The sequence below is a fragment of the Panulirus ornatus genome, chromosome 15 (assembly GCF_036320965.1).
Source record: "Panulirus ornatus isolate Po-2019 chromosome 15, ASM3632096v1, whole genome shotgun sequence".
In the NCBI taxonomy this organism is placed as follows: Eukaryota; Metazoa; Arthropoda; class Malacostraca; order Decapoda; family Palinuridae; genus Panulirus; species Panulirus ornatus.
Window position 1 is genome coordinate 24,257,922 of NC_092238.1, and position 17,057 is coordinate 24,274,978.

The 17,057-nt window shown below is 49.3% G+C and overlaps 1 protein-coding gene across 7 annotated transcripts in view; it reads left to right on the forward strand.

Moving 5' to 3' along the window:
• The window catches only part of LOC139753760 (synaptotagmin-15-like), a 165,507-nt gene that overhangs the window by 53,065 nt on the left and 95,385 nt on the right, over positions 1-17,057 (forward strand). For all 7 annotated transcript variants that reach the window (XM_071670588.1, XM_071670584.1, XM_071670585.1 and 4 more), the window contains one exon: positions 8,787-8,847. In XM_071670588.1, the coding sequence (XP_071526689.1) occupies positions 8,787-8,847 (61 nt within the window). The remainder of the gene's footprint in view (positions 1-8,786; positions 8,848-17,057) is intronic.

The window sequence follows — 17,057 nt, forward strand, 5'->3', positions numbered from 1 at the left end:
TGGTCATACTCCCTTGTGGTCCGCATTTTGTGAATTACTCAGTAACGGAGGATCTGGTGAAGATGAGGGAGGGATCTGGTGAAGATGAGGGACGAAGAGCAGGTGACGTCATGAGTCCGCCTGAGGTGTGAGGTGCGGGACATACAGACAGGAACAGTTCAGTGGTTAGGTCTGGTGTAGATGAAGCTGCTGGAAGTGAGAGGCGATAAACAGATTAAAGAATAAAACTTGATGACAGACATGTTAGAGTCAACATGTAGTAATGATATCAGCCAGACCTCGAGGATGACCTGGTCTGGGGGACGTGGAAAACCTTGTGATGACCAGAAGGTCAGAGGTCACGCAATGGTGGGAAACAATGAAAACGTCTGGGAAGGATGACATAAGAATCCCTGAAGGAACCATGAACAATGATGATTATCAGGAAGACAAATGTGTCAGAGAAACAAAGGAAAAGATAAAGATGATGCACAGCAATCACAACACGGGAGATTCATATTGTAAATAAGGTACGCAATTGTGACAATTATAAGTGGCAAGCAGAGATTAGGAGCTTACAGATCGAGGAATTGAAGTTATCTGGGCGGTGTCGGAGTCCAGAAACAAACCTTACAGAGAAATTAACCTTTCGTGCAGCCTCCAACAATTTGATTAAGCAGAGGAGCAACACGACAGCTCGGTCCCAAACCCAATTTTGGTGTATTAGTTACTTTCGAATGCATCGTTAAGATATGCTTCTGGTAAAGTGGCAGACTCGGCTGTGGAGGTGGAAGACTTGAGAAGCCATCATGAGGTTTGCGACATGCATAGTGGGGTCTCAGACCCAGGTAGAAGACCACCGGCACCATAGTAAGATGAAGAGAGTGGACACAGTAGGAGCCCTTGTAGTGAAGGGGAAGTTGAGGCACCGGAAGGTACTACATGTGGCGCCTGACCTGTAGGTTGACATCGGTGGCTTCCTCTGTCATGGTCTTGTGGATGCCGTTGTATTTTGAGAGGCTTCTTGTTATCATTGTAAAGTGGTGGTAGGTGTTTACTGAGGAGAGGGAGCCACGGGGATGGCTGGAGGTCTTGTACAGACAACTGATCAGTTGATGAGATCCCGGCAGCCGGTTACCCGCTGCCCTCCATGAGACACATCCATCTTTTGTGACGTGAGTTGGACACCTTGCCAGTCTATAATGGACTCCGGGGCAGGAGAGTGGTGCAGGCGACGTACTCACGGCTCACACACCCACCGCCCACCACGGTCCACCAACCCTTAATGGGTGGATCTCTCGTGGGGTTCCTTGCCACACGATCTTTTGTTGTCTCGCTAATTGTGGTGACGGGCGGGGCGCTCGGGGGGTCCCCTCCATAATGGTGAGGTAGACCTACAACACAAGGGCGGCAGCACCTGCCATAGGTTGTGCTTTGCTGCAGATGCGTGCTAAGCGATGCTGGGTTCCTGCTGGGTGACGCTGGGCTCCTGCTGCGTGACGCTGGGTTCCTGCTGCGTGACGCTGGGTTCCTGCTGGGTGACGCTGGGTTCCTGCTGGGTGACGCTGGGTTCCTGCTGGGTGCCACGTGGTGTACGGGAGGTTGGACGTCCTCTCCCCCAGATGCAGAAGGCTCAGGCTACACCAAGTGGCACACAGATGACCTGGCCTTTGACCTGATGAGAACGACGGTATGATGTTTTGGTCCTTGACTCGACCTTTATGGGTCAAGTTAAGGGCCTGGCCATTGCAGCCAACGATCACAGGGTCATGCACAAAGGTCTTACCGTCCTACTAAAGGATCGTATCGCCATTACAAGGGGTCGTACCGTCATGCTTAAAGGTCGTAGTGTCGTGTTGGATGGTGCGTCCTGGTGGTGAGCGATGCTGCCGTACATCAACGTTACTGTGGCTGAGCGTTAGTTGTGTGGCGTTGCTTCAGTGCCAGCACCTTTATATACCAGGAGACACCAGGGTCCTCACCAGTCAGCCGGCCAGGAGACACCAGGGGTCCTCACCAGTCAGTCGGCCAGGAGACACCAGGGGTCCTCACCAGTCAGCCGGCCAGGAGACACCAGGGGTCCTCACCAGTCAGCGGCCAGGAGACACCAGGGGTCCTCACCAGCCAGCCGGCCAGGAGACACCAGGGGCCCTCACCAGCCAGCCGGCCAGGAGACACCAGGGGCCCTCACCAGTCAGCCGGCCAGGAGACACCAGGGGTCCTCACCAGTCAGCCGGCCAGGAGACACCAGGGGTCCTCACCAGCCAGCCGGCCAGGAGACACCAGGGGTCCTCACCAGTCAGCCGGCCAGGAGACACCAGGGGCCCTCACCAGCCAGCCGGCCAGGAGACACCAGGGGCCCTCACGAGCCAGCCGGCCAGGAGACACCAGGGGCCCTCACCAGTCAGCCGGCCAGGAGACACCAGGGGTCCTCACCAGTCAGCCGGCCAGGAGACACCAGGGGTCCTCACCAGCCAGCCGGCCAGGAGACACCAGGGGCCCTCACCAGCCAGCCGGCCAGGAGACACCAGGGGCCCTCACCAGTCAGCCGGCCAGGAGACACCAGGGGTCCTCACCAGTCAGCCGGCCAGGAGATACCAGGGGTCCTCACCAGTCAGCCGGCCAGGAGACACCAGGGTCCTCACCAGCCAGCCGGCCAGGAGACACCAGGGGTCCTCACCAGTTAGCCGGCCAGGAGACACCAGGGGTCCTCACCAGTCAGCCGGCCAGGAGACACCAGGGGTCCTCACCAGTCAGCCGGCCAGGAGACACCAGGGGTCCTCACCAGCCAGCCGGCCAGGAGACACCAGGGGTCCTCACCAGTCAGCCGGCCAGGAGACACCAGGGGTCCTCACCAGTCAGCCGGCCAGGAGACACCAGGGGTCCTCACCAGTCAGCCGGCCAGGAGACACCAGGGGTCCTCACCAGTCAGCCGGCCAGGAGACACCAGGGTCCTCACCAGCCAGCCGGCCAGGAGACACCAGGGGTCCTCACCAGCCAGCCGGCCAGGAGACACCAGGGTCCTCACCAGCCAGCCGGCCAGGAGACACCAGGGGCCCTCACCAGCCAGCCGGCCAGGAGACACCAGGGGCCCTCACCAGCCAGCCGGCCAGGAGACACCAGGGTCCCTCACCAGCCAGCCGGCCAGGAGACACCAGGGTCCTCACCAGCCAGCCGGCCAGGAGACACCAGGGTCCTCACCAGTCAGCCGGCCACTCAAGAGAGAGGTAATTATGTCATCGTCAACAAAGGTGAAGGATATTACTCTGTGATGTGATGAATACAATTATCTTGTGGTCACTCGACTGATGATAATGGTCACCTCACGGCAAGGCTGGGAGTCATGCAAGGCGCTGAACCAGGAAGTTCTCCTCGTGCCAGGCCCACCCTGCTATGACCTGACCTGACTTGACCTGTCTTATACCTACTCAAATTTGAAAAAAATATTTCCTACAAATAAACCACAAATGTTTACAGTTTCTAATATTGATATGTCTGCCAGAATCTCGTAAATAAGTTTATAAGTTCCTCGCTCTTCCTGAGTCATTCTGGCAATGTATTGTTGGTTGACAGTCTTGTTGTTCGTATTGGTACACAGTATCGTCAAGTGTCGTGCGTTACATGTGTTGCTCCTGCCGCGGGGGGAGGGAAATCATTTCCATCAGATTCAGCCAGAACCCGCCGGGCGAGCCGCCCTCATGCTAACCTTCACAAGTCCATCATCAATGGTGGCAGATGCTGGAGGATGACTGTGGTGGAGGCTGGCTGAAGCCTCCTCATGATGACAGGTAAAGGTTACCTGTTCCTGGTATGTGTAGCAGGAATCCATCTGAACGGTTGTGTGGGAGAAACGTGACTGTCATTACCCAGTTCATGGCACAGTTGACATCTTACAGCTGACGGTCCTAATATATGATGTAACTAACTTGCTGCTAACTTTACCCGATGCAGAGTACAGCTGACGAGTTGTTGCTGACGGTGCCCAGTGCATGGTACAGCTGACATCTCGCCGTTGTCAGCCTGTGCGTGATGACAGCTTCTGATGGGCCATCACTCAGTTGTCAGAGACTTTACCATAAGACTTGCTTGCTGCAGATTGTTCAATAAGACTTGTTGGCCACTGTTCCATAAGACTTCCTGAAGACTGTACCATAACAGGTGCTGGAGACTGAGTGCAACACATGTGACGTTTATAAATGATGCGTCTGAGGTCTTACGTCTGTTATGCCAAACACGTTTAAACCAGACCAACTGAAGCTTTTTTAAACTGACGCGTCTCGGGTATGTAAACCAGCACGTTTGAAGTTTAAACCGCATTTATACTGTCAACTGAAGCATTTGATCTATTGCATCTGTGGTATTCAAACCGCCGCCTCAGAGGCATTGAAGTTGAGATCGTCCAAAGTTAAGCTGAACTTCATGACTTACTGAACTGTGGCTACTGACGACCCTAGATATTAAGACGGAAGGCCCGGGTGGGCTGGACTCCCGGCCGGCCACTCGACGCACTCCAAGTGTCGCCTCTTGTACAGCGTCGTCTTTGCCAGAAACACAGAATATGGTCGTCTACGCCCCAGAGCCACATATGAACTAGCATTGTTACGCCCCAGAGCCACATATGGACTAGTATTGTCTGTGTCACAGTCACAGACGGACTAGCGTCACAACCATAACCACAGAACAGTGTCGTCTGTGCCACAGCCACAGAATGGCCGAACGTTAGCTTTCCCTAACAAGATCAAACAGACGTTCATTCCATCTGTTGCTTTGATCATGATCACATTCCATCATTCCTCCATCTTATTAAATTAATTTGATTTTCCAGTAGACCTAGCCTGAGGTCCTCCGCCCCGCCATGATACACCGGGGTCGTACCGTCGTGCTCGGGGGTCGTACCGTCGTGCTCGGGGGTCGTACCGTCGTGCTCGGGGACGTACCGTAATGCTTAATGGTCGTATTTTCTTACCGAAGAATCGTAGCGTTGGTGACGTAGAGTCGGTACGTACCGTTAGTGGTGAAGGGTCGTGCCGTGATGGTGAAGGGTCGTGCCGTGATGGTGAAGGGTCGTGCCGTGATGGTGAAGGGTCGTGCCGTGATGGTGAAGGGTCGTGCCGTGATGGTGAAGGGTCGTGCTCTCGTGGTCAGAAGGTCGTACCGTGGTGGTTATGGAACGTGATAGAATCAAGCTGAGGTTCATGACACACACACACACACACACACACACACACACACGGCAGGTGGAAGGTAAAGTGTTCAAGGAGCGGAGGAGGAGGAGGAGGAGGAGGACAAACGTTATATGTGTGACAGTGTGTGACAGTGTGTGACAGGAGGCCGGCAGGAGGAGGCGGTGAGGGACAGGTGTGTCGTGTGCAACGTACGGGACAATGTCGTCAGACAACAGCAGGTGGATGACGTCTTGCTGAGGAGGACATGCCTGAGGCTGTGACAACATGGTGTCAGGGACAGGTCATCTGTCACCAACCTCTTGAACTTCTACGAGAAAGTCAACCCCGTTTTAGACCCGAGGTCGGGTGGGTGTATGGTCTGGATGTGGCCTGCGAGGAAGTGCCTGTGTGGCGCTAGATCACATTAAGGGTTTGTGAAGAAGCTGCTTCACCAGGAGGCAGGATGAAGGCAGACACGACCCTGACGGCCACAACATGACGATCATGAGCATGACCTTGCAGGAAGGAGGTGAAGGACGCCTCGGGTTAACCTTCTCGAAGTTGGTCAAGGCGACCACACCGCCCTGCCTTCAGACCATCGCTCATCTGCTCCCCGTGAGTGACGTGTGGGAAGGTCGGGACTCCGGAGGACCTGAATATGTTTGTGGATGATGAGAAATTCCTGACGGGTGGTAACCAGCCGGTCTTGCCTCCACCTGCAGGAGAACCTCAGTCAACCTCCCACGTTGGTCTGATACGTCCACGAGGAGACTCACACTGAGTGAGTGAGTGAGTGAGTGAGGTCATGATGAGGCGCAGCGAGGGACGGACACAGTGTGAACTCTCCCTGTCAGCAGACAACCTGTAGGTGTCAGAGGGACGTGGTGCACATATCGTCCCCAGGGTGTCGCTGGTCCCCGCTGGGACAATGTGGAGGAGACAATCTGTCTTTCTGGCAAACACTAGAATATTAATAAAGGCTTTGGAGAAGCCAGTATTCAAGAAGCAGTGGTGTAACGGTGAGCGTTCCTAGCCATGACGCATGCACGGGCCGCCCAGGGTCGTGCGCATACGTTCGAATCCTGGTTGCGAAAGTGGGCCCACAGTCAACCCAGCTGTTCATCAACCCCTAGGAGTTGGTCGATAAAATGGGTACCTGACTCAACGGCTATTTAGTATGATAATAATGATAATAATAATAATAATAATAATAATGATGATAATAATAGTAAAAGAATATATGGCGTCCTAGCTACGTCTCCCCGTTGTATATCAACTGACTTATATTTCTCTCTTGTGTCTCCCTTGATCTGATTATTACACGAAAGTGCACTTGTGAACTTATCTTGTTTCATTTTCGAGAATGACTCATTGGAATATATATATATATATATATATATATATATATATATATATATATATATATATATATATTTTTTTTTTTTTTTTTTTGCCGCTGTCTCCCGCGTTTGCGAGGTAGCGCTAGGAAACAGATATATATATATATATATATATATATATATATATATATATATATATATATATATATATATATATATATATTCTTTTCTTTCATACTATTAGCCATTTCCCGCGTTAGCGAGGTAGCGTTAAGAACAGAGGACTGGGCCTTTGAGGGAATATCCTCATCTGGCCCCCTTTTCTGTTCCTTCTTTGAGAAAAAAAAAAACAAAAAAAAAAACAAGAGGGGAGGATTTCCAGCCCCCCGCTCACTTCCCTTTTAGTCGCCTTCTACAACACGCAGGGAATACGTGAGAAATATTCTTTCTCCCCTATCCCCAGGGATAATATATATATATATATATATATATATATATATATATATATATATATATATATATATATATATATATATATATATATATATATTCATCAGAGGGATGGCCTTGATTAGGGCCTCAGTTGCCAGTGCCATCTCAGCTACCATGAAAAGATGAACATTAAGCCAAAACTAGAATATGTTTCTCAAGAGCTACTAGAGAAGGTCCAGAGGAAGACAGTAAAGATGGCACCAAAATTAAGCAAGCTGATTTACAGGTAAATATTGAAAGGGTTGAATTTGTGTACCTTAGAAGAAGAAAAGAGTGAGGGGTGACCTGATCATAATGTTTAGGGTTTGGAACCAGTCTGATGATGCAGAAAGTGACATTTCTCTGAAATATGCTGAAAAGAGTAATCAGGGCAGAACGTGGATGAAGTAAGCAAAAAGCTTGTTAGGAACTATGTACATAAAATACTTATGATGTTGTGTAAGAGTATTGGATGAATGATGAAACTGTGAATGTGGACAACATGTGCAAGTTTAGATAGTTGTGTGATATGAGAGAAAGGTCAAGAGATGAGGACTCTCGAGTGTAGCACTCTCTTCCCAACGGTACAAACTAGTGACCCCCCTCCTCTCTCTCTCTCTCTCTCTCTCTCTCTCTCTCTCTCTCTCTCTCTCTCTCTCTCTCTCTCTCTCTCTCTCTCTCTCACACACACACACACACACAGTAGGGTAATAAATCTTGGTAAGAAGTGAAGCAGACTATCGTATCCATTACAGTAAATCATTCTGGGCCAACTGTGTTCTCGTAAATTTAAATGTCGCCCACAAGTCTGTGGTGGAAATATTACAAGAACCTTGTTAAGAAAATCCATCAATATAGATTTTGTTTGTGAGTCTCGTGTGAGGAAAGTAAAATACGGTTATATACACTGCTGGTGTTCAGTCAATATCTTGATATATATGTTTTGTCTCATTAATCATAATTCATGTAACTCTCACTACAAACTTGTATCATTCCTGTTCAACTTTCCATATTATGTACAACTCTCGGGTCGCTCTTGTGCAGGCCAGACCATAAAGGAAATCTGAAAAGCGTGAAAGAAAATGAATTCAAATAAAGATAAAGAATACGAAACTTTGGAGGAAGTGGACGACTGGCCCTGTGGTAGGATGGTCAGGTTGTAGCTGCTAGGATGGTCAGGTTGTAGCTGCTAGGATGGTCAGGTTGTAGCTGCTAGGATGGTCAGGTTGTAGCTGCTAGGATGGTCAGGTTGTAGCTGCTAGGATGGTCAGGTTGTAGCTGCTAGGATGGTCATGTTGTAGCTGCTAGGATGGGATGTGTACCCTGTGTGTTCTTACCTCCATTGATGATATACAACAGGAAATCGGGAACTGTTTTCAAGATGAGGGAAAATGTTGAAGTTACATAAAGTAAAAGAAAGAAAAACATGATCAGGAAAACATGATCAAGAAAATATGATCAATAAAGAACTAAATCTTATTAAAACCTAACATAACTTCTTGCTTGTGTCGAGGTTCATATATGTAGTAACATGAGGAACCTCAAACGAAAACACCTGGAGTTTTCTTATCATTATTAAATTTTTTCTGTAATGACTGTTCCCTAGGTACGTGACTTCAGGGGGAAAAATGCAATATTTATCTGTATTATAAAAGGAGTGATGATGATAGTGATAATGATAATTTCAGGTTCTCCCAAAGATATATAACAATAATGATGTATAACAAAACTGGAAATTAGATTTCGATACAATGTATGTCTTGTCAACGTGACTCCAGCGTATGATAATACCAGCCACCGACTCACCCACCGACCATTCTCTCTCCCGCAGGTGAGGCGTGAGACGGCCGCTGCGACACTCGCCCAACCCACTGCTGTCGCGCTCACTGAAGGTAGGTTCCCAGTACCCCACACCAGTACTCAGGAGGTAGGCTCCCAGTACCCCACACCAGTACTCAGGAGGTAGGCTCCCAGTACCCCACACCAGTACTCAGGAGGTAGGCTCCCAGTACCCCACACCAGTACTCAGGAGGTAGGCTCCCAGTACCCCACACCAGTACTCAGGAGGTAAGATCGCAGTGCCTGAACTCTCCGGCCACGGCTCTGGAGGCTGACCTCCCAAACACTGACATCACAACGGTAGTTTGTGTACTGACTTGTGTAGTATGGGCAGGGTAGGGCTGGTCAGGTCAGTTCTCTCAGCTTGATGTAAATGTTATGATCTTTGGTATCTTGATTATCGTTAATTTTAATAACATTATCAACATAATTGTCAACATTATAATTATAACAATATAATTAGTAACATTATCGATATAATTGTTGTCTTCGTATGCATTATCTTAGGGTTTGTGGGTGGTCACCAGGGAGACAGACACATACCACTTCTCATGTTTTGTCCACATCATTAAGAATTTTCACACTAAAATTTTTTCATATTTGACGTTTCCCGCGTTAGCGAGGTAGCGCCAGGAACAGACGAAGAAAGGCCACATTCGTTCTCATCCATTCTCAAGCTGTCATGTGTAATGCATCGAAACTATAGCTCCCTGTCCACAACCAGGCCCCACAGACCTTTCCATGGTTGACCCCGGATGTTTCACATGCCCTGGTTCAGTCCGCTGACAACTGGTCGACTACAGTATACCACATCGTTCCAATTTACTCTATTCCGTGCACGCCTTTCACCCTCCTGCATGTTCAGGTCCCGATCGCTTATAATCTTTTTCGCTCCATCCTACCATCTCCAATCTGGTCTCCCACATCTTGTTCCCCCCATCTCTGACACATATATCTTCTTTGTTAACGTTTCCTCACACGTGTGTGTCTGTGTGTGTGTCTGTGTGTATGTGTGTGTCTCTGTATGTGTTTGTGTGTGTGTGTGTGTGTGTGTGTGTGTGTGTGTGTGTGTGTGTGTGTGTGTGTGTGTGCAGTGTGGATGTGGATGGAGTATCATATGGCAGTGTACATGGTGCCAGCCTCCCCAGTTGTTTACATAACGTACACTACATACAGCCAGTGTTTTCAGTACAAATAAACGTCATGACAGTGACCATGGCAACTGAATAATGGGTTATGAAGCTTGGGATCGGGGGAGGGAGGGAAGGATGGGAGAGTGAGGCACACTCCCTCCGGCAGACCTGACCCTCCTGCACCTACAGGAAGACATCAGCTGGTCGGGGCCCCTCACACATGCCCTCACACATGCCCTCACAATATTCATGAGGGGATTATTATTATTATTATTATTATTATTATTATTATTATTATTATTATCATTATTATTATTATTATTATTATTATTATTATTATTATTATTATTATTATTATTATTATGATAATTATTATTACTATTATTTTTATTACTATTATAATACTGAGAGTGGGAGCCTCGTCGGGCGTGGGCGCGAACAGTGTCAGCCAATGTGCGATGTGGTCGACTGGTGATGAAGGTTCCTAGATCAATCATGTGATACCTGCCCCAGGGGGAGGCAGGCCTACTGTCCCCTCCTCCTGCAGTCACGGGACGGGAGGTTAAGGCCTGCTGTCCTCTCCTCCTTTCACGGGACGGCGAGACCTACTGTACACTCCTGCTGTCACGGGACGGACGGGTAGACCTACTGTCCCCTGCCTCATTTTCTTAAGTTCCTTGTTCCCGTGGTGTGGTGGTCAGCATGGCTACCACTTGTCCTGCACGGACCTCTCCGGGGCCGAATCTAGGGCCCGTCAGTTGGTCCACAGCCAACCCAGGTGTTCATCCCCTTGATGCTGGTCGATGAATGGTTATAGTGTGTGTGTGTGTGTGTGTGTGTGTGTGTGCCCGGGAACCCGCGTCTGGATGAGGCGGAAAGATAGGTCAGCTACCTGGGCCAGTGGAGTGACACTTGACAGCCACTAAAGTGTTAGCTCATTGAGTTGCCGTCACTAACCCCCCCGGTAACCAGGCGGGTTGTGCTGGTGATCCACCTGGCTGGTGAGGGTTGTCTGCTGCTCGCCAGGGAGAGAGAGAGAGAGAGAGAGAGAGAGAGAGAGAGAGAGAGAGAGAGAGAGAGAGAGAGAGAGAGAGAGAGAGAGAGCAGAATGAACTAAGACCACGTCAGAAACTAAGATATATCAGGTCCCAACCCAGGAAAAAGAAAACACAAAACACATGAAGTCTGCGAAATAGTGGCTTGAAGTTTGTAAAGCGCGTCACCAGGTGGCGGGGCGAGCAGCCTAGGGACAAAGAGCCGCAACTCTGCATTATATACAAACCGGCAACTGTGCTCACGTCACCCCCCACAATGGCCGGGTCGCCCCTCTGGGTACTCCACTTTTTCTTCCTTCAACTTCTCTTTGCCTCGCATGTCGGGGTTTTTCTTACTGCCTGTTGTCTGTCTCTATGTGTCTTGTTTTTAAATCATATTTTCTGTATTTTATAGTTTTCCATTATTTTTTATTTTCATTTTCTCGTGCTATCTTAAGTCAAGGACAAAATAACGTGATTTTTGAGTAGCCATTTTCACTTTGTGTGGAAGTTGATCTCAAACACAAGTTAATCTCTCTGTATGTTTGGTAACCACTGGACGTCTGCTTCACACTGGCATATGTGCGTTTGTGTAAATATAAATAAATATAGAACGGGTTATTGAATTCTGGCGGCCATTCATCTGAAAATATAAAATTGAGGGATTACTTGGTGTATAGTACACACACGTGTGTGTGTGTGTGTGTGTGTGTGTCCGGTGCTGGCGAAATATGTGGATTATTTCCTTCAGTTGACCGGAGTTGAAGGTCGTGGTGTGGAGGGCAGGGTGGAGGAGGGGCGTTGCTACAGACGGAGGGAGCACAGCCGCAAGTCGGGTGGGTCAGGGCCTGACTGACGCCACGGACCATCATGAACCACGATGTCAGACTGTACCTCAGGTCAGGCCGGGTCCCGCTGGGGCACACGTCCCCACACCAATTAAAGATATCCTCGGCTCCGATAATGGAATCGGCTTCATCTTTGTGTGAGTGCGTCACGCCATCAAACATCTGGGAATGAGGGAGACGTCTGGGAGACCCGAGAACAGGAGGCCTGATGGTCTCTCACGAGGTTAGGTACCTCGCCACACCTACAGTGTCGTACATTATCAGTCTGTATAGATGGAGGCGATATAGTGAAGCAGAAGCCGTCTTCCCACATGTCACTGTAGATGGAGGCAGGAAGGTACAGTAGAGGGTTGTCCCCAGCAGCTGCTCCTTCCTGGTGACCTGACACCAGTGGACGGGGAAGAAGGAACAGCATCAGTGTAGTGAAGCTGGGTCGTCCTGTGCTACATTCTACGTGAACGGTGGAGTGGATACATATTTGGGTCAGTTATTGCTCACGTAGAGAGGATTTGAGATGAGTCTTTGTCACGAGACAATAACTTGAGATATTTGCTTATTATATCGTTAATCGTTAACACACATTACGATCATTCAGTTATAGTTATTAGCATGTCAGTAGTTGTGAAGCAGTGTTGTAACTGTGTGATCTTCCCGGCATCTGATGGTAGGTCGACCCACTCGTGTGAAGACTGATGCTGCACAGTCTCTTACCCACCTTCCTGGCGCCTCTCCTTCCTTCATCTTGTGGTCTGTCCTTCCTTCATCTTGTGGTCTGTCCTTCCTTCATCTTGTGGTCTGTCCTTCCTTCATCTTGTGGTCTGTCCTTCCTTCATCTTGTGGTCTGTCCTTCCTTCATCTTGTGGTCTCTCCTTCCTTCATCTTGTGGTCTGTCCTTCCTTCATCTTGTGGTCTGTCCTTCCTTCATCTTGTGGTCTGTCCTTCCTTCATCTTGTGGTCTGTCCTTCCTTCATCTTGTGGTCTGTCCTTCCTTCATCTTGTGGTCTGTCCTTCCTTCATCTTGTGGTCTGTCCTTCCTTCATCTTGTGGTCTCTCCTTCCTTCATCTTGTGGTCTCTCCTTCCTTCATCTTGTGGTCTCTCCTTCCTTCATCTTGTGGTCTGTCCTTCCTTCATCTTGTGGTCTGTCCTTCCTTCATCTTGTGGTCTGTCCTTCCTTCATCTTGTGGTCTGTCCTTCCTTCATCTTGTGGTCTCTCCTTCCTTCATCTTGTGGTCTGTCCTTCCTTCATCTTGTGGTCTGTCCTTCCTTCATCTTGTGGTCTCTCCTTCCTTCATCTTGTGGTCTGTCCTTCCTTCATCTTGTGGTCTGTCCTTCCTTCATCTTGTGGTCTCTCCTTCCTTCATCTTGTGGTCTCTCCTTCCTTCATCTTGTGGTCTGTCCTTCCTTCATCTTGTGGTCTGTCCTTCCTTCATCTTGTGGTCTCTCCTTCCTTCATCTTGTGGTCTGTCCTTCCTTCATCTTGTGGTCTGTCCTTCCTTCATCTTGTGGTCTGTCCTTCCTTCATCTTGTGGTCTGTCCTTCCTTCATCTTGTGGTCTGTCCTTCCTTCATCTTGTGGTCTGTCCTTCCTTCATCTTGTGGTCTGTCCTTCCTTCATCTTGTGGGACTGCATTAGTTTGGATGCACGATTTTGTATTGCTGTTGATTTTAGTTGATTATCGATCAAGTTTGACGGACACATAGGAATGTCATGTTCTGAGTGTCATCTAGGGCGTACACCTAGCTACACCCCGGGTGTACACCGTGGGCTATAACACCCGGCTGCACACAAGGTACACACTCCAGGGTGTAACAACCGGCTACACTCTAGATACACACACAACCATATTTCCTTTATTAGAGAGTTTATTATGAGGAATATTGATGGTTTACATTGGAGGTTATGGTCCAGTAATTGCAGACCGTCTCTCATCCAGACTCATGGACACATGATTACACCTTCCTGTATACTACACCTTCCTGTATACTACACCTTCCTGTATACTACAATATGAGATGAACGTTTACTTGATAATGATAATAATAGTAATGATAATGATTATGATAATGAGTATGATAATGATGATAATGATAATAGCTCTGTCTCGAGAATATTGGTATAGTTATATGTTCGTTTATTATGAATATTCTTATCTGAATATGTGACACACCAGCACCATAGCCTGAGAGACAGGTCAAGGGTCGTGCTACAGTCTGGCACAAGGTCAAGGGTCATGCAAGTCTGTCACGAAGGTCAGAGGTCATACTACGGGCTGACACTGAGGCAAGAAATACTAACCACAAACAACTCAACAGTCGAGATGCGTTCACAAAACACTGTGAAAGATCAGTACGGGCTAACCACACACACCAAGACGGGCTAACCACACACACCAGGACGGGCTAACCACACACACCAGGACGGGCTAACCACACACACCAGGACGGGCTAACCACACACACCAGGACGGGCTAACCACACACACCAGGACGGGCTAACCACACACACCAGGACGGGCTAACCACACACACCAGGACGGGCTAACCTCACACACCAGGACGGGCTAACCACACACACCAGGACGGGCTAACCTCACACACCAGGACGGGCTAACCACACACACCAAGACGGGCTAACCTCACACCACGAACCGTGACGAACATCATTCCAGGAAAATCACCAGTAGTCACATGGTCATTAAGGACTAAGGACCATTAAACATAGACCATCACCACCACACAACGAACCACCACCTTCAATAACTATGATCATAACTACATGTAGTACACATGAAGCACTGTTGTTAACAGACACTAGCAATGATCACTAACCACAAACAACAAGCTGGCAACCACACACTAAGAACAAAGCAGAGGGTGACAGCAGCCCACCACCACCACCACACACCAAGATACCACACCTCAGGGAGGAGGGGTAGCACACTGACGCTGCTGAGCCATTCAATTTACGTTTCCTGGGAATCTAATGTTACTGTGTGTGTGTGTGTGTGTGTGTGTGTGTGTGTGTGTGTGTGTGTGTTAAGGACTTTTAAACTCATGGGGGAGGGGGAGGGGGAGGGGGTTATCATAAACATTCTCAGGGGGGGAGTTCGTCACGGCTGGCTGGTGGGTAACCCAGCGGCAGACACAGCAAAGTTTTGAGTTAGGAAATCAAGTCATGTGAGTTACATGTTGTGACGTGTGAGATGTAGAGTGGGTCGAGTGGTTGCCTGCTGCTCGGGTGTACGTGAGGCAGAAGAGAGAAGATACAGCGCTGGGTCCAGGAGGGAACTACACTGGCTCACTACACCTTCTCATGATACCCAGGCGGCAACACCTCCCTCCCCGGTGTATGGTGAACACCTGCTGCTGTCTGTGTCTGTGTCTGTGTGTCTGTGTCCGTGTGTCTGTGTATCTGAGATGATTATCACTATAGCAAGATAGAGCTGTGCGGATTTTTGGTGGTGTAGCATGCAGGCCAGGTGTTAGTGTAGCAGGGTGTTGCAGGCCAGGTGTGGGTGTAGCGGGGTGTTGCAGGCCAGGTATGGGTGTAGCGGGGTGTTGCAGGCCAGGTGTGGGTGTAGCGGGGTGTTGCAGGGCAGGTGTGGGTGTAGCGGGGTGTTGCAGGCCAGGTGTGGGTGTAGTGGGGTGTTGCAGGCCAGGTGTGGGTGTAGCGGGGTGTTGCAGGCCAGGTGTGGGTGTAGCGGGGTGTTGCAGGCCAGGTGTTAGTGTAGCAGGGTGTTGCAGGCCAGGTGTGGGTGTAGCGGGGTGTTGCAGGCCAGGTGTGGGTGTAGCGGGGTGTTGCAGGCCAGGTGTGGGTGTAGCGGGGTGTTGCAGGCCAGGTGTAGGTGTAGCGGGGTGTTGCAGGGCAGGTGTGGGTGTAGCGGGGTGTTGCAGGCCAGGTGTAGGTGTAGCGGGGTGTTGCAGGCCAGGTGTGGGTGTAGCGGGGTGTTGCAGGCCAGGTGTGGGTGTAGCGGGGTGTTGCAGGCCAGGTGTGGGTGTAGCGGGGTGTTGCAGGCCAGGTGTGGGTGTAGCGGGGTGTTGCAGGCCAGGTGTGGGTGTAGCGGGGTGTTGCAGGCCAGGTGTGGGTGTAGCGGGGTGTTGCAGGCCAGGTGTAGGTGTAGCGGGGTGTTGCACGCCAGGTGTGGGTGTAGCGGGGTGTTGCAGGCCAGGTGTGGGTGTAGCGGGGTGTTGCAGGCCAGGTCGTGGGAGCCAGTGGGCGTCGGCCGCAGGCTTGGTCCCCCGCGTCGCTACACACAAACTCACTCAGTCCACACAGTGAGCAGCTCCCTGGACACGTCTTGACCCACTCTCTCTCTCTCTCTCTCTCTCTCTCTCTCTCTCTCTCTCTCTCTCTCTCTCTCTCTCTCTCTCTCTCTCTCTCTCTCCCTGGGTCAACAGTGGTGCACACAGTTTCCAATATTGATCCATAGATGGCACTGATAACCACAACGACCGTTACGTGTTGGACTGAGCACCTGCGTCACGTGACTGTGGTGGTACTGTGGCAATACAGAGATCATGACTTCGATCCCCGAGGGTCTGGCGTAGTGCGGTGTACGTCTCTGTGATATCTTGCATCTAATGGTAGATTAATTTAAGATAAGCTAGCTTAGATCCTTTTAGGTTAGCTTAGGTTAGGTTAGGTTAGGTTAGGTGAGAGAAGATACTGAGTTAGGCTACGTTATTGTATATTAAGGAAGCTAACTGGTCTAGGTCAAGGAAGGAGACATATAGATGTAGTTACGTTAGGTTATGGTTAGTTAGGTTAAGCTATGTTAGCTTAGGTTACCTTTGTTGAAGGTAAGTTAGATTAGGTTAAGATAGTTTACGTTAGATTGATATTTGTTGATTTGTATTAGGTTAGGTTAGGTTAGGCTAAGGCAGGCTTAGATAAGGTCACATCAGATAAAAAAGATAAGCGTTGATAAAGGAACGTTATAGTAAAGTAGTTGAAGTGAACTCATATATGATTTTAGGAAGGTTAATTTACGTAAGATTAGAATAAGCAATTGTCAAATAGAGTTAGGTTAGGTTAGGTTAGGTTTTAGCTTACCTTACCTCACATATCTGTTCACCCGACCTCCTTTCCATGACCGCAAACCCGCTCCCTCCACCAGAGAGGAAGAGACAAGATGGAGTAAGGAAACGCATGATGGTCGTCTTGCTGGACAATACTGCGGGAAACATTATATTTATGGTTGATATTTTGACGTCAGCCAGGTGGTAGTGTGCACTACGAGTTCACATG